General features: G+C 29.3%; 1 protein-coding gene and 1 long non-coding RNA gene across 3 annotated transcripts; one reads left to right on the top strand and one right to left on the bottom strand.

Moving 5' to 3' along the window:
* Positions 1-5,072: 5,072 nt before the first annotated feature.
* Positions 5,073-11,793, bottom strand: LOC145185979 (numb-related protein 1-like). The gene is made up of 6 exons (XM_090098549.1): positions 11,488-11,793; positions 10,343-10,417; positions 9,320-9,400; positions 6,447-6,587; positions 5,806-5,895; positions 5,073-5,723 (listed from the first exon to the last, which is right to left on the bottom strand). The coding sequence occupies exons 1-6, from the start codon at positions 11,641-11,643 to the stop codon at positions 5,190-5,192; spliced, it is 1,077 nt and encodes a 358-aa protein (XP_089954675.1). The 5' UTR covers positions 11,644-11,793; the 3' UTR covers positions 5,073-5,189.
* Positions 8,456-14,349, top strand: LOC149883606 (uncharacterized). 2 transcript variants are annotated; one of them, XR_016455895.1, is made up of 4 exons: positions 8,456-8,579; positions 10,165-10,271; positions 12,191-12,304; positions 12,564-14,349. It is a non-coding gene; the product is annotated as an uncharacterized LOC149883606 (long non-coding RNA). The 2 variants fall into 2 exon arrangements; XR_016455896.1 differs by lacking the exons at positions 8,456-8,579; positions 10,165-10,271 and adding an exon at positions 11,973-12,067.
* Positions 14,350-18,370: the final 4,021 nt, after the last annotated feature.

Genomic DNA, 18,370 nt, shown 5'->3' with positions numbered 1-18,370 from the left:
AATCAGCGAGCTTTTGGTACTGAAAATATATATGTTGACATTTTCTCAGCAAAAAATTAGAGCCTTTTTAACTACTTTAGTTCCTCAGAAATTCAGCAACAAATTTTGAAAATTTTAAGAAATCGGCCTCTAAAAAAAACCCTAAGATCGATAACTCGATTAGAGGTTCATCGATTCTGACAATCGACCCCTTGTCGGAAAGATATTAACAGATATTTTTCGAAAATTAAATAGGAAGAAAAAAAATATTTTTTTGAGGTTCGCAGAGGGCGCCACAACGTTTTTTAGTTTTGTCAAAATCAACCGACTTCGGTATCAAATTTTTGGTATGTTAAAAATTACGTGTCCTCTACATGCGGCCGAAAGATCTTTTGGTTCATGCTGCCAAGTAGAAATGAGAGCAATTTTGGTAGACCAAGTCCTAAAATTTTCTGCTAATTCAAAATTACTTCTAAGAAACTGGACAACCGAAATTGGTGCCATTTACTACGGCTTCATGATAAACATATCTTTGTTCTACTTTTTGTGTTAAATTTAGTTTTCTCTTAACTCTACCTCCTAATTTCATGCAACCTAAATATTTTTATCGTTGTAAAGTATTTACAAGTATTATAAAGTAGTAAATGAGTGTGTATTACAATCTCCCTGTTTTGTAGGCGTAGATTACCCATAACCCTTTAAAATAGTAAATGAGTGTGTATTACAATCTCCCTGTTTTGTAGGCGTAGATTACCCATAATCCTTTAACCGTCCAATTTAATTTTCTTTAAGTACTTGTTAATACCTTTCCGACGAGGGGGGTCGATTATCAAAATCAGCCGAGCTCTTCTCAAGTTATCGATTCTAGGTTTTAAAATTTTCTAAGCGTTTTCAAAATTTGGTGCTAAATTTCTGAGGAAGTAAAATAGTTAAAAGCTCTATTTTTTGCTGAGAAAATTTCAACATAAATGCTTTCAAAAAAATATCAAAAGCTCGCTGATTTACAACCTTTTGATTTTTGTCTGCGTAGTTGTATGGGACTTTCCCACTGTGAGCAGGTCATAAATAACCTTGCGCTTTCGCTTGTGATCCGCTGTGCGGATCACTTTTGCGATTTGCAAACGGCTTTATAACGCATTGATACTGTTCTTTACAGATATGGAAAATAGAATAGTAAATACATCACGAACTGAAAAACGTTTGTTAAAATCTTAGTTCAAAAGAATAGCTTTTTTGCATTTCTAATGATTAATGTTTTTAAAACACCGCCATTTTGGATCTACCATTATTGAATTTTGGTACACTTATGTCAAATTCAAAGTTGGGGATTCAAAAAAATGCTTTACAGAAATTTTCCATTAATTATAATCATTTTTTGACTTTTGGCCAGGTTTTTTGAAATTCCGCCCACTGTGCGACGTCTTACTGACGTGTATATAAATTTTTAAATATTTGTTTGTCAGATCAATTGTTTTTCCAAAAGGGGCCAAGTTTGAGAGAGATTCGCTTATTATTATCAATGTGATGTTTTTTTTTTTTTTTTCAAAGGACGGAACTGAATTTTTTTCAAAGGATGGAAATAGTGTGTGAATTGCAAATTTTTTAATGGCATATTTCTGGCTAAAATTTTGATGTATATAAAGTATAGTCGAAGCAAGATAGATGTTTATCAACACAGCAATCTAACAAAAATAATCATAGAAAGTAAAAATTTATTGTTATCATTGACTTTAAAGCTAAAAGAACTTTTAACAATATGCACATCAAAAGTATCAAGAGTAATTGATGACATATCCATTGATCTTAATAACCTCAGTACATCTACGAGGCTTTAAAGTCAAGCCTCGTAGATGTACTGAGGTTATTAGTACATCTACGAGGCTTAACTTTAAAGCCTCGTAGATGTAATGAGGCTTGATTGATAAGCTTGTCAATTTGTACTTTGCTTCATTTGTGACCAGGCAGTTTGAAGTTCGTCTATCGTTGAGGCATATTTTTATCTAGAAATAGTAACATTTGATTCTCCAGAATTGAATTGTATAAGTATTCGTCTATTATACTTCTATGCGATAGAATGGTCCCAATCTAGAAAATCCTGAAAAACTGCTCCCAACCATCTAGCCTTTACCAATCCCCTTTGTTACACTTTAATAGTGTACTCTTGTTTTAATCGTTTTGCCGACTGGTCTTCTCACTTTTCATTTACCGTCTGAACCTTTCAGGTTAAATTGACTCTTCTGATAACATTCGTCTCCACTGTTCTACCGTCCAATTTCTGAGTCTATGCAAACTTCAAAATTAATGGGTTTTTTTATGATGCATGATAGCTATACAACCCTGCATTTGAAATATCGATTTCTTATTCGCGAATTGCATCTCTGGTAAAGCAAAGGGATTATTTTTGCACTTATCTAATAGTTTTATGATCAGTACGTTAATTTTAGCCACAAACAGCAATGCAAATAAGTATGTTCATTGATTTTTATACTTTTATGCTATGCTAATAGGGAGGTATTTGTTAAGCTACGCATTTTACTACTTTTTAATTGTTTTTGTTTGTTTGTTTATCGTATTTTATATTAATTACAGATAATGATTATGTAAGAATGCATGAAATCTTGAAGTTAACATTGACGTCACCTACCAAAACAGCAGAGATTCTACAAAACAGTTAACATAACTCTGATGAATTAAATTCTACTTATGCTGTACCACCAAACAATTGAAAAAAATTACCTGCTAGTATTCACTTTCAGTTGTTCAAAAAAAGAAATTGTTTAGTTAGCTTGGGCCCAACTAGATCTCTGGGGCCTGATTACAATATTTAAAATGGATGTTAAATGCATTCTGTTGCGAAATTAAAAAAATCTTCGTTATTCAAACTGTGAAAAAAAATTTTGCAATGTTTCTTGATTTACAACAAAAAGCTCTGTGTTGATTTTCAATCAGTGGCCGTAAAGTTGATACGACGTAAAATTTGGAAAATGTGCGTCATTTGCGAAATCCTTTTAGGTTAAACTCCACCGTTACATCAAGCGTTATAGATGCGTGCGTGTACGAGGCATTCTCGAGAGAAAGAACCAACGGTGTTATTAGAGTACACAGTAGCAAATAGTATAACTAATATAATAAAGATTTTTAAGTTAAAAACGTTTTATATTTTAAATGTTTCTCTTTACATGGAAAAGCATTTTATTTTAAAGTTCCCTTCGTTTATGAGGACATTGTAGCAGAATCGAAAAATAAAAATCGCAAATTAAATGTCGATTCTGAGCTAGCATTAATTGTCATACAAGAGACTGTGGTTACTGAGATTTTATTACAATTTGTTGAAAAGCTTTTGGTATTTCATCGGAGAACACAATTATCATCAAATCATAGATTAAATCAAAGATAGTGTTGAATCACGAATTTCGCTAATTCATTGAGATTAATTAAAACATTAGATCCGGTTGAGTGGTTTTTTAAAATTTTTAATTAATTTTCCTAAATAAAGGAAGATCAGATGGATTTGACAGAAATAGAAAAAGTTTTACCTTTTGGAGGATGTCCTTTTTCATACATGAAAATAAATATTTTCTCACCAAATGCTTCGTTGTTTTAAATGCATGAAGAGTTCCATTTTGATAAGCTTCAGAAAATTTGATTGATTTTAAGAGGATAGAATTCGATTTACCTTTAAAAGTTTGTTATTACTCGCTATTATTCGTTAAAAACCGAAAAACCGAACGTCGATGCTTATTATATATGATTTAATACTGAGTTTTTTTTATTTGTTTGTTTATTTTTGTTTTTCTTCTTCTTCTAATTAGCAGGAAATAAAGGAGATTTGAGAGGCGAAGCTAAAAAAAAGCTAAACTTTTTTCATAAAACATGATACTAGATTTTAAAAGGTCAGACTTTTTAAAAGGCTGAACTTCAAAAAAACTGCATAACCATTTTTTTTTTGGTAGAACATGTAATATTTGTTCTGAACATAAATGTGATAGAAATGTCGTCATATGAAAAAATAAAAACCAGATTTGTTATTGGGGATTGTTGTTATTTGTAAGATGGTGCTCTTAAACGATGCTTTATAAAGATTTTATCATGTGTTTTTGACATATTTCAGAAGATTGTTTATTAAGGGAGAATTATCAAAAGGGCGCCGTTTAAAGACGCAGCAATTTGCAAAACAGTTTCATTATCGAACTTTATAAAATCTGGAAAAAGACAAATTGTTGCATGTCATTACAATAATATTAAATACACATACAATTGTTGCTGAAAAATCTCTACTTAAAAAAAAAAAAATATTTAAAATCACATCAACTGAAAACTTCATTCAACCCGTAAGAAAAAAAAAAAACAACGTAAAACTAAAAACTTTGAAAACGTGTTGAACAAAATAAAACAGATTGATTAGCTGTAAAACTTCTTAAAAATACTTCCACTGACTAAAAAGAGCTTAATTCAGTAAAGATAACTCGCAGACAGACAAAATCGTATTAAACAATGTTGATATTTTTTTTTTTAGAAAAAAAAAAAAAAAAAAGGGTTATTTTCGTTGCGGATCCTCAAGTAATAAATACGTTACGAGTTTAGTTATGCAATAAGAGAAAAGCTTTTTGAGATAAATTTTGTTCGATAGCAGTTTTATGAAATTGTACAAAACAACTTTAGCTAATAAATAAAAATCGGTTAATCAAGTCAATACAACGCATAAAGAACGAATAATAAAAAATATTATAAATATTATACATAATTTAAATTCATTAATTTGATTTAAAAAAAAAAGCAAGCAGAATCTAAATCAGGGCACCATTGCAAATGCAACGTATATATGGCCATTGATCGTTAAAATTACATTAAATGCTTAAATTTCATGGAAACAATAGGGTATGATCGAGACGAATGTTTTGCATCCAATGAGACAAATGACAATAACATGCTGCGTGTCAGGTAATACAATTAAAATTAAAAAATAGTTAAAAGTAGAAAATTTTCAGTAAACACAAGTTTTGTATAAAAAAAAAAAACCTAACTTCACGCTTTACTTGTTACGCTCGGAATTTTTTACAGAATTCATTTCAATTCGATTTTAAGTATTTATATTTACATCAACATCAGCGAATAAAAACCATGCTACGCAGACGCTTTCGTGAGTTTCCTTTCGAAATTTTTAATTCTTTTCTTTGATTATTTTTAGGCTTCGAGTCTTTTCGTTTTGCCTATACAAATTTTTCGTTAAATGGGTTTTTGCTCATCGGTGGCTGTGCCCTAAAGGGTTGGTTAGGTGGTGAAAATGGGTTAGCATCTTGTATCAAATTTACAGGCAGTGGTTGATTTACCGTTAGAAGTAGGTCTTTTTCTGGAATATAGCCTGGAGAAAATGGATCAGATGAAACAGGCAACTGTGGAGGATGTGAATCTTCAGTAAGAGCTTGATAAGTAGAAGACCCAGCTTGAGTCTTTTTCGCTCTGTATGGCAATGATGCATGTCGAGTAAAATTAGATGGATCAAGAGTAACACTAGGGCGTGGACGAGCATGCGAAGGGTCAGCTTGTTTAGATGTTGGAGAAGACTTTTGAGCAGTTACTACCGCATTTGATTGTTTGGCATCAATTTCTAATGATTGATTGGCTTGGTTTACACGACCATTGTACTCTTCTTGATTAAGTTTTTGCAGTGTTTCAATACTTTGCTGAGGTAGCACAACACCATTGGCTCTTTTCTCAAATGTTTTACGAGTAGAAGTGTTTCTCTTAAAGAAAAACATCAAATTATTCTGCTCTGAAAATATTTTTAAAATAATCAGATAAAAATCATAATAAAAATTATTATACCTGCAAACTTTGGTTTTGTTGATTTTGTTGTTGTTTTTTGGCAAGACATGCAGCAAATGCGCAACCGACAGCATGGCTTATTCTTTCACCCTGAATTAAACATATTAGTTAACAAAATTGTTTGCCAATAAATGTTTAAAAATGTAATAGTGTTTGAAAAAGAATAAAACTAATTCTAAAAATTATTTTTCTTATAGAACACTTTTTTTTTTCTTCCCAACTATAATATAATAGGCATCCAACATCAAAAAATATTAACTAGCTTTATCATAAAGTTAACAAAAATAAAATTAAATTACTCATTAAATAAAAATATAACTTCAGGGCAAAAAAGTCAAGAAGATAGAGTTGATCAAATAAGTTATTTAAGTTATTATAAAAAATATTTCAACCTACAACATTGATTATATATTTTATATTGTTTTAACAATTATGCTTAAAAATTCAAAACTTTTCTTGTAATAAGTTCTTTAATCATCACAGATTTTGAAGGAGTCAAAAATCTCCATAGGTCATGCGCCTCTAGATATACATCAGATGGGAAGGGAAAAAATTATGACATCCATAAGACCAAATCAGATTACTTTGAAAAACAAAAACAAAGTTTAAAAAGCAAAATAGCAAAAAGAAAATAAACTCACTGAGTCTTTAATTCCTTTAAATGAATGACATAACCATCTTCTTGAAGTTCCATCACGACAAATGTAGGAAAATAGTTTATCATCATGAGGATCAGGAGTACAAAACGAAACTTTTTCAATGACTTGATCAACAACTAGTGACTAAATATAATACTGAGATGTTAGGTGAGCATTTTGATATGCAGCTTATACAGTGATATTCTTTGAAAAAGACATTGGCACATTTTATTTCATATTTCTTGAAATAAAAAACCATTAGTAAATAAGCTAGTACCTCTTAGTATCTAATTTGTTTAATGAACTTTAAACCACAGCCTAAAAATCTTGTGTCAACCAATAATCCACAGTATCCCAATTACATGTATTTATAAAAATGTTATCTAGTCTTACAATACACTCAGCTTTAATGAAATCTGCAATGCACTGCACAGAGGAGATTAGCTTATCTAAGTGTTACTGAATCAAATATTTGTAAAAATCCTGAAATAAAATGCAGTGTCTTTAGCGTTTCATCCTGATAATTGAAACCATCTATTGCAATACTGTTTTCAACATGAAAACCATTTTCTCGCCCATGAAATCTTTGAATTATTTTGATTATTTGGTCAAGACAATTTTTGTTATTACTTTATCTGAAAGGATTTAAACAAGATCATTGGTTATTAACATGCTTGAATAGATCTATAATTCATTTTATGAGAAAACATTACGTTTATTATTTGGGTGTTAAATGAGCTCATCTTATATCATATTTCTGTTGGAGGGAGAATAGTTGTCAACAACCAATGTTATTTTTTTCCCAGAAATAGTCTGTATATATGTTTCATTTCATATAAATACAGTATATAATTGTTGAGATGTTAATATGCAATATAGGAGGAAAAAAAATGTAACAATATAATATATTTAGGTTTATGAATGTATTTATTACTTTAATTATCCTGTGGAATAGTTTCTGGCCACTTTGTACTACAAGAAAAATTATTAGGGCACATGTTCTATAACAGAATTAAAAAAAAAAAAAAAAATTAATGTTAACATTTTTAGTCATACCCTTTGCATTAACAACAGCTACACAATAATGTGGCATTGACTCAATTGATACACGCAAGTGGAATCTTATCCCATTCTTGCTTTAATGATTTAAATAATACAATTTTATTTGAAAATCTATGCTTTCAAACTTGACGATCTAGAATTTCTTATAAGTGTTCTATTGAGTTTAAATATGATGTTGAGATGGCCAGCTTAAAACTCTCACATTTGAAGCAGAAAACTATTTTGTTTAATAACTTGGATGTGTGTTTGGGATCATTGTCCTGCTGGAATCTTCAAATCTGCAGCATTATTTCTTCAGTATAAGATAAAAAACTGTTTTCTAAAATATCCTTGTAAAATATCAGCATACTTTTATCAATCTCAACCAATTGACTGACTCCTTGTGAAGTGAAAATTTCCTAAACCATCACATTTCCTCAACCACATGACATTATTGTACCAATAGGACCATGCACAAAGATTTTCCAATCTTTTTTGAATTTAGCTGACCTTTGGCAAAATTTAATCAGACCTTCTTATTCTTTTTACTGCTTAATGGTTTTTTAATACCTATATGACCGAAAAGTCCCATGTCATCTAGTCTTCTTGTCACAGTGCTATGACTAACATTAGCTAGGTTTTTATTCTATAGCTTGCTTGCTATTTCAGCAGTAGTTTTCTTGACATTTGCAGTTGATTTGTGTTTAATAATCTATCAATTTTCTACTACATTCTAACTAGATGTAAACATTCAACAATCTATTTTTCATAAATGTGCTTTTGAACATCCTACTGTGCCAATCTATATTATGTGCCCAGAAACTTTTGCACATATAAATATAACAATGACAATAATAAATACATTCACAGACATAAAAAATATTATTTTGTTAGATTATTGTTTCCTTTTTATTGGATACCAAGATCTCATAATGATTATAAATCATCAGTTTTTTTTAAAAATAATTTAGATTACAAAATGTCACTGGCCAGAAAATTTTGCATTCCACAGTACACTAAATATCATTTAAATAGCGATAAAGATAGTGAAGCAAGATGTTTGAATATGTGTTGCATTTGATGCATAATGTTCAGGTAAATAAGTTTATATATATAAATATGTATATATAAATATATATATATATATATATATATATATATATATATATATATATATATATATATATATATATATATATATATATATATATTTATATATATATATATTTATATATATATATATTTATATATATATGTTGTGTCAGTCCAATTGCTAGTATAAACTTGACTTTTACAAAATAAAAAAGATATCAATATAGTCATATTAAGGAAGAGAATCATGTAAAAATCCTGTTCACCAAACATACACACCTCATTGAGTATGTGTTGTTAATTAATTTAAGTGAACTTGATGAAAAATCATTAAGCTTTAATAGAGAATCATGTTTGATTGGCAACACAAATTTAAGCTTGAAAAAGTAGAACTTGTGAGCAATTAAAAGATTGATACTTTTTAGAGTGATATACAGTCTATTTGTTTACTTTTCACATGAATTTCTTAACATTTTTAAATTTGAAGTTCAAATTCTAAGTAAAAAAAAAAATTATTTAAAAAAATATTTTGTTAGAATCTTGAAGCATGTATATTAAATCTTTATTAGTTTTAGTTGAAAAAGGTAATAAAAAAAAAAAAAAAAAAAAATCAAGAAAAATAACAAAAACATGTTGATTGACAATTTTAAAAATAGATAATTATATATATTAATAAATATATACATTCAAACAAGCATGTGCATGTATATATATATACACACACAAAATACAGATTAATATACCTTAGTTTCATCATCAGTAACACGCAATGTATCTTCAGTTACCCAGAGCGTAACTCTCTGTTTCTTTTTTCCAGCAGAACTCTACAAAGCAATAATGAAAAACTTTTTTATAATTTCTGCTTAAAAGATTTTCTCCACTATGCCTCTGGAAATATAGCTTTAGCTTTTATTTCAGATATATTTGCTTTGTCCAAAGCAAATGCAAATAGACATTTTTGATTACAAGGAACTCACCAGAAAACCTTTTTTTTTAAATTAATTGTTAAGCTTCAGAATAAAATAGCTTCTTATTTAGACTTAATTAAAAATTAAAGACCTATTGAAAGACTAAAATTAAAACTTAGACTCAGTTAAGACCATTTAATTAATTAAGATAAGACAATTTAATTGATAAAAAATTTGTTTGTATTAAGCAGGGAATAAGTGAACTTAAAATAGTTACAAGAAAAAATAAAATTTTTATTTTTTGTTTTGTGCTTACAAATGTCTAAGATTAATAAGGTGTAAAATGTTTATGAAATGTAAAAAAAAAAAAAAAAAAAAAAAAAAAAAATGAATATAAATATAAATTAAATAATAACATAAATATAAATGTATGTACAATGTTTTAATTACAAAACTCTATACCAAAATATTAATATTGATTTTATCAATATTGCTTTTTTGGTAGAGAGTTTTGTAATTAAAACATTTTTTAATAAAAACATTTTTTTAAAAAACACATTAATACTTCTCTTTAAATCAGTCATTTATGAATGTTATTTGATCATTATTTTTATTATATATTACATTATTACTATTATCATTATCATTATTATATATTGTAATAAAATTGTTCTTTATAGGTATTAGGAAAACAGATTACATAAATCCAAAGTGTAGCTTTAGCAATTAAAAAAATCAAAATCTTGCCAAAAAACAACAACAAAATCAACAAAACCAAAGTTTGCAGGTATAATAAGATTTCTTTTTAAGTACTATATACCAAATCAGAAAATAATATTACTAACAATAAAAAAGTACCATTTTCATTTGATGAGCTGCTTGTGAACAAACTTGTGTTCCTCGAGATTCTGATACCTCCAAGCATCCTAAATACTGATAAAAACAAAACAAAAAATGTTGAGAAAAGTATTTACCATTATGAAATGAAAAAACTTTTATAGTCTCCATAGTTTTGGTCAGACTTTTACATAGGTACTATCAACCATGTAGGTGAATAAAACTGCATAGCCTAGCTGTGCATTTAAAGAAAGTGTTTTTACCTTGTTATTTATCAACTTAGGTTTTAGGCTTGTTACAAGTAAGAAATTTAGGTGAATATGAAACTGACATACAAAAGATGAAAGGTGTCTTGTTTGAGGCTCATAGATTATGATATGGTACTTTGCAGTCACAGCCATTTTTGTCACATTTAATTTAATAGCAAAAAAAATTAAGTATACTATTGCTTTTAATTTTATAGTCACAAGTGCATAATGAGGATTGTATTGAACTTTTTTAAGCAGTAGATGTTTATAAGAAAGCAGACTAAAGAAATGAATTTTTTTAGAGGAAGCAAATTGAGATCTTTGTATGATCTTACTATGAGATAATTTTATTACTATATTTGTAAGGGATTAAGAACGCAAGCCATGCTCTAATACTGAAGAGGTAAATTTCAAATATTTTTGAAGCTGGCTAAAAAATATGCAAAATTTTATCAATCTTTATTATAGCATAAAGTTAATCACTAATAACACCATGAAGTGTTTGATAGTGTTAAGTAGCTGTAGTGTTGTATCTCATCTTGTGCTCTTGTATATGCATGTTACGAGCATGAGAAGAGATAAGTAAAAAGCAAAAAAATAATGAGTAATTCCCATTTTTATTCAAGATATTTTTTATAATAGCAAAAGATTACTAAACATTTATGTTTAGCTATGAGTCACAAGTAATTGAAAATTTTGCTATTTACTTTTTTTCAATTGTAATATATTATGAAGTGTATTTTTTTCAGTCTTTTTTTTTAATAAATTATTTTAGTTATAAGAAAAATTGAACATAGTGCAATTATGTGAGCAGAATACAATTATAAATGTACTGTGTTTATTTTCTTGATTTGCTTATACCAAACATGGTTGACTTTGATATCAAAAATTGTAACCTCCTTAAATTGTTAAAAATACCTTTACAGCAAAACTACAGCCGCCTTGCTGCTTAATTGTAACAGAGTCTTGTTCCCATGTCTGTTGAGATCCTGATTTGGAATCAGCACTTTTCTTACTTTTTCGTTTTCGAAAGCTTAAAGTTCGTCTAATGGCACGAAAAGAACTTCTAAGCATCCTCCTAATATCTATTCTATTGAATCTTTGATCAATTAAATGTTAAAATCTAAAATAAAAGTGCTTGATCACACTTGTCTTAAGTCACTTTTACGCCAAACGTCCATTTTAATAATAAATCTGTGATCCTTAAAGTTAGACGGCAGCTCTGAGGTGAAGTTTTCGGATGTAAGCCAATCAGGATAGGAAACCCATATTATTTAGCTACTTCAAATCTACACGCATAAAAAACTTTAGGTTTATAAAAATATTTGAAGACGGCTTTAAAGTTTTATTTATTTTGCGTTACAGCATATGACATATTTGAAATTAAAAACTAAGTTCCCATTCTTTGTATTTGGACAACAAATAAATTGGATTGCTAACAAACAAGACATAAAAACGATGAGTTTCGATTTCAAAAATTCTTTATGTTTATTTACATGTACGAACGATTTGAGCTACTTACAACCTACTTTGTTTTATTGACCAAATCTATTAAAGTATTAGCATAATTTAAACGAATTAAATCAAAAAATTTAAAACTTCAAAAGAAACTTTTTTTTAGAGACAAATATGAGAGAATTCGCAAAAGGTGATAAAATCGTCAAATACAATTTAAACGGGTTAGGTTTCATGTACGAGTTAGGGTATGGAGGAGATTTTTGTCTACGGATGCGGAGTAAGAGCTGAATGAGTTTGTTTGTTTTTTGTTTTTTGTTTTCTACTATTTCGCATTTTTTTGTCGGAAAGTATAAGTTGTATAGGGAAAAAAAATTTTTCTCGCAAAAAAAAATTAACTAGATTGTAATATTTACAAATTTTATCCATAAAACGTATCATTTTTTTTTTTCATTTATAATATCTATATCAAAATGCAAATTTAATTGCATTTTGTTATAATCATTGACACATTTGTCTCTTACTTTTTCATGTTTTAGGTTTTCCAAAAACTGTAGATAAGTCAGATTATTCAAAGATTATTTCAACAATGTTACCATCAACTGTGCTTTAAAGGCTGCACTCATCAATTCACTGCTTGCAGTGAATCAGTGTGTTGAGCAAGTTTCGGCCGATGGTATACATTTTCAGAACAGGTAAGTAACAGGTCACATTTGGACTCTCTGTGCGTCCTGTCTAGACCATTGTTTGTTAACTATTCAGTAAGAGAGCTGACGTAATACAGTGAAGTTACCAATCTTTGAAAACAAAAAATAAAAAAACAGGGAGAAAAAAAGATATGAAAAAACATCTTTTGCAAAAAAACGGTTTTTTTTTTCACAACAAGGAGTTAAAATCATTAGAAAATGTTTTAAAAATAAAAAACTTAGGACAATATTTCCATTTCTTTGCGGATAAATTGCTTCTAATAGTCGCATGGAATTTAATTATATTTGTTATGGAGTCAAGAAAATGGGAATAGTTGCGTGCTTTAGATTCGAGCCACAGGAATAGTAATTTTATTACATACATATGTTGTAAAATTGTGAAACTCTGGCCCACAGTCCATCCAGTTGAATTGCTGCACTTAACTGTCTGATAGAGGAGGGAGGGAAAGAGAAGCTTCCATTCATCCCAATTTTTACATCTCAATTCTCGTATTAAAAGATAACTAAGATAAAAAAGATGCGCGTTTTTTGGCCATTTAGAAGTTATAACGCGTTTGTAATCATCGTGGTTTTTTCATGGTGATATTTATTCCTAGAACTAAAAATGTATTTCAACTCATAATTTTTTCAAAAACGTTTTCCACTTACTGTTAATGATCATACATAATATTTATGAGAGTTTTGTTTTGTTTGAAGAGATATTTGTTTATCAAGAAATTAGGCCTGGATTAACCATTAGGCAAGTAATGCACGTGCTTTGGGCACCAAGCGTTTGGGGGCACCACAAGCCCTCAAAAAATATTTTTTTTGTGAACAAATTTAAGACCAGAAACAATTGAAACTTGAAGAAGTGCTATGAAAATGAAGAAATACATTGATAAAAATTCATATTCAAGTTTGGTACAATCTTGATTGCTTAAAAATTAAACGCAGAAAAAATTTAAAAACTGCTGATGAATGGACATGATTAAAATGCGGACCATGCGGACTCACCATTCATTCACATTTAAGTAGTTTAATCTTACTCGAACCCTAATCTTGACCCTAATACAATAAAAACCTTTGCTGGTGCTGCTCATTCATTAAATCTTGTCGGTAGAAGTGCCGTTAACTCCTGTTTAGAGGCAGTAAACTTCTTCCTAACAGAGCAACTAATCTATCCTTTTTTCTCAGCTTCAAACAATAGATGGAAGATTCTGAAAGGATGCCCTATGAATGAAATGCTGGAAAAGTCTCTTTCCGATACCAGACGGGAAGCACACGCTGTTGAAACTAAAGCTATTCTAAAGTCTTATCCTCAGATTTTAAAAGCATCAGAATGCATAAAAGAAGATCAGTCACAGAGACAACATCAAGTGTGCCTTTCCAAATGTTGAAATCGCCGTACGCATTTTTTTAAATATTTATGTTTACTAACTGTTCAACTGAGCGCTCTTTTTCTCAGCTGAAACGTACAAAAAATTGAAATAGATCAACAATCAAACAAGAAAGGCTCGATTCCTTATGCCTGCTCATGATTGAGGCAGATATGTTGCGCAAAATTTAACTTTGACGATTCAAAAACTTTTTTTGATGTAAGTCTTGAAAAAAAAAAAAAGTTTTATCGTAAATGACAATATCTTTTTGATTTTTTCATCTCATCAAAAAGTATTTTTGTCTATTATTTTTTCAAAATTTATTAACTATTAATTTTAATACAGAAATACTTTATTGTAGGTTTTATATGAGTGTTAGTAGTACATGCTACAAACATATTTGTTAACAACTGTTTTCTTTGCATGTGAAGGCGGCTTTTTTTAAATAAATAAATTACTTAATGTTTAAGTTCGTTAGTGGTAGTGTGATGATGAGGTAAGGGATTAGGGAGGTTTGGATTCTAGCTTAATGAGGAAGGGTATATGGAGTTTGGGAACAAGGTTGATCGCGTGGGGATTACTTGGTTAGGAAAGAGCGATGTTTAATTGTTAAAGGATTAACTTGTGCTTATGTTTCATTAGTATATTCTATTATACAATATAACTCAATAAAGGTTCTATTAGTGTGTAATGGTTAGCACTCTTTTATTCATTACGTTTGTAAAATTTTTTAAACTTTTTTTTTAAACTTTTTTTTTGGGGACTTTTAAAGTTTTTGGTTGTTTTTCGGTTGCGATACCTATTCATCATTTGTTTATGTAGCAGGTTGATGAGTCTTCGTGTTTACTTCTTTTCCCAGTTGTGTTTTTAAATTAATTCTGCCTCCTCACAACAGTATTGAACATACCGGTGGTCACGGCCTGTGAAAGATCAGGGGTCCCGGATAGAAAAGGTCATCCAAGTAGGTTTGTACCTTAGGCACTAAAATGGTTTAATCTAGTTTTTAATTACATAACTATAACAAAAATACCCACTTTTATTAATTATAATTGCTGAAAGTGAAAATATTGATAAAATAAGTGATAAATTTTTTCCTAAAATCTGTTTATAAGATATTTTGAGATTCTACCAAAACAAATCTGTTTAAATTGATTTAAACTACATAATTTAGCATTATCTCATGGCTCTTTGATTCCCGTTGACTGAGTCTGATTCCCCGTTGATTGAGTTTTGATTCCGTTTAAAAAAATGAAAGCTTATGTTGCTTTTAAATTTACTTTTACTCGCCAGAAAATTATTTTTAAATTGATCTATAAAGTGAAAAATTAGCAGTTAAAACATTAAAAATAGGTTATAAAATAGGTATATACACGCTGGGATAGGTATATTACACGCTAAACCTGAAATCGTGCGCCACGTTAAGAAAAATTCTTAACATTCAGAAAAAGTTTGCAAGATTTTCTCAATTTTTTTTTTATAGTTCAAATGCTATTAAAACTATTCTATCTCCAGTGGAATTTTTTTAGTTTAAAAAACGTTAAAAAACACAAGTAAGCAAAATAAATCAAATGCAACGAAAAATTTCCAGCCTAAATATTTTTGCATTTACTTTTGACTCTTAATAGTAAAATTTACTATTTGACCCCGTTGCTGTTGTTAGTATTTGATCTCCTTGACCCTTGTTGTTGTTGTCAGTATTTGACCCTTTTGACCCTTGTTGTTTTCAGTATTTTGTTTGTATTTCTACTATTTATTTACATTAAAAGCGTACTCTTTTTTTTTTAATTTTTTACTTGTTTGGTTTTAAATGTTTTAGCACTTTGAATTTTTCCAGTAGGTTAGTTCATATGCATTTATATATTAAGTTTTTTTTCTCCTTTTAGAGCTTTGTTATCAAAATTAAAAATACAGACTAGGATTGATACTAGCACAATTTTAGCTCAAAAAAATCGAAGAAGCCATTTTAAATTGTTTCAGAGTTTGAAAGTTTTCCAAACTTCAGAATATTTTTAATAGATGTTTGTTACTTCGACTTTTAGCTCCTACCATGGCCGCCGAGAGGGGGGGGGGGTGGACGGGGAAGATTCCCGGGGCCCCGCGTGTGTACAAACAATTTTTTAAAGTAATTTTTAAAATATTTAAATAGTTTTGACTTTTAAAAGATTTAATTAACTTTTATTTTTCATTTACAATGACCAGAGCATGCTTCTTTTGGTCCTGAGTATGTAATTGATCATAATGAGGGCCCCTTAAGAAAACTTCCCCGGGGCCCGAAATTTCTCTCGGCGGCCATGGCTCCTACTTTCTAAAACAAAAGTTTTTTATTCTTGGCTTTTCAATGGAAAATATTTTAAAAGACATCTGAGAAACCTTAGAAAGGTTCTACTCGAACAAGTTGAGAAAATATTTTGTAATTTTTTTAAACTTTAAAGTTCTTTCAAGTATTTTCAGCTATGTCATTTGAATCAAAAAATTAAAATATGCTTTAAAACTATTTGATACATTACTGGTGCATTGTTTGTTGTTTGAGATTTTTAAAAAATGGTCACCATATTCATATTTGATTTTTCTACATTAATTAGGTAGCTGTTTTGTAGCCTAGAATACCAGAGAACAGCATCAGATTAAGGGTTTTTATTTGGTGTATCTGAATGAAAAGAATTAGTCAACACATTCCAGGACAACAGGTTTACTAGCATGCTTAACAATAACATGCCAAGCTATGATTATTAGAGTCCTTTATCCATGGACATATTTACCAAATATAAGTGTGCTAGAACAATTAGAGCTGGTGCACTTGACAAATTACTATTTTACAAATTTACCTAAGACACTTTTCCTACAGCAAGATTTAAAATTATGATTAAACAAATCTTTTGGATTATCTTGGTCACAAGAAACATTTAAGGAAAAGGGGTAAAAGTTACCCTGAGAAAATAATGAACAAAATTAAATTAGCAGCCAGCTGGTATTTAAAGTAACAGCTGCTAGGAAAAAGTTACCTTCTTAGATTGCTTATAAAGATTGGAAGCTTTGGAACACAGACTGAATATGATCTATTGGGGAAGGGGGGGGGGCTTGCCACAACCATCCTTGGTTGTGGCAAGCCCCCAACTGGTTTTAAAAAATTAGTTCTGCAAAAACAAAACAGTTTTGCTTTTGGGGAACATTCTCCGCTCCCATTTTTCTACTGAAATAATTTAGATATATATGTAGATAATGACATCAGATTTTTTGTTACCTCCCCCTCTCCCCACCCTTCTATGGAGTATCTGTTGGTAAACCACTTGAGGCATACGCTTTTAAAAAATTTTTTATTCAATTTATTATTGCCTATAATCTTAGTCTTCATATATGGGCTTCAAATTAAGCTAAGTTTGTTATATGCAAATATTTAAACCAAAGTAACTCTTTGTGGGGGTAACTTAACCCGCCCCTCTAAACACTCTAATATTTAATCTAATATCTAATATCTAATATTTAATCTCTTAAAAAATTGTCTTTTAACTATTTGTTACTCATTATTTTAAGTTATCAATTCAGAGAAATTATATCACCTGGAATGTTGCTATAAAACAAAAAACTAACAAAACCCCGTCACCTTTCAATGACTAAATGCCCAACATGATGCTCATCGTACAACAGTCTATGCCTGTAGTTTAGTCTGACCTTAATTCAAATTTGCCAAAAAGTCTGACTTTGATTGAAACTTGCCAAAAAGTTAATACCAAGTCATATTAAATTATAGTCATATTAAATTATAGTCATATTAAAAAAATTTGCTTAAACAAATCAAATAATTTTTAACTTTAAACATTTCAAAACATTTAGAACCTTGGATCGTCATTAAAACGCAATACAAGTTACTTACTATTTATTTAGTATAGCAATGGTACAACTTATTGTAAACTAGTTCTAAAGTAATTCTAAAAGTTCATTGGAACGAGCATAACTTCAAAGTATTTTGCTACGATGACTTAAATTTACGTAGGCCATAGAGATAATCTTGAAAGAAAATAGATGTCTGGGGTTATTGCGTTTCCACTTAAATAATATCCGCCTAATGATGAAGATTTTAGGAAAAATTTTGTTGGTAAATAATTAAAGTTTCATAAAATGACTACAGATACATAGATCACACAAAAAAAAATTCAATAGAAGTCAAAACAATTGTTTAAAAGATTAATGATGCTAGTTTTAAAGACGCGGAATGAATAAATAGCTAGCTAAACTTGGCCCTTACTTGTCTGGTCCAGCAAAGTGGGCTTCTAAAGCCATCCCATT

The sequence above is a fragment of the Hydra viridissima genome, unplaced genomic scaffold (assembly GCF_058129835.1).
Source record: "Hydra viridissima isolate aposymbiotic clone 2 unplaced genomic scaffold, HvirCarnegie_v1 scaffold_9, whole genome shotgun sequence".
NCBI classification, from domain to species: domain Eukaryota; kingdom Metazoa; phylum Cnidaria; class Hydrozoa; order Anthoathecata; family Hydridae; genus Hydra; species Hydra viridissima.
This window is presented reverse-complemented; position numbering and strand designations above follow the sequence as displayed.

Bases quoted from the DNA above. Each gene is read 5' to 3' on its own strand.
- LOC145185979 (XM_090098549.1), bottom strand. From the start codon at position 11,643: ATGCTTAGAAGTTCTTTTCGTGCCATTAGACGAACTTTAAGCTTTCGA. The intron at 10,418-11,487 runs GTATTTTTAACA...TGTTTTTATCAG, and splicing joins GCTGTAGTTTTGCTGTAAAG to TATTTAGGATGCTTGGAGGT. The intron at 6,588-9,319 runs GTATATTAATCT...TATTATATTTAG, and splicing joins TTACTGATGATGAAACTAAG to TCACTAGTTGTTGATCAAGT.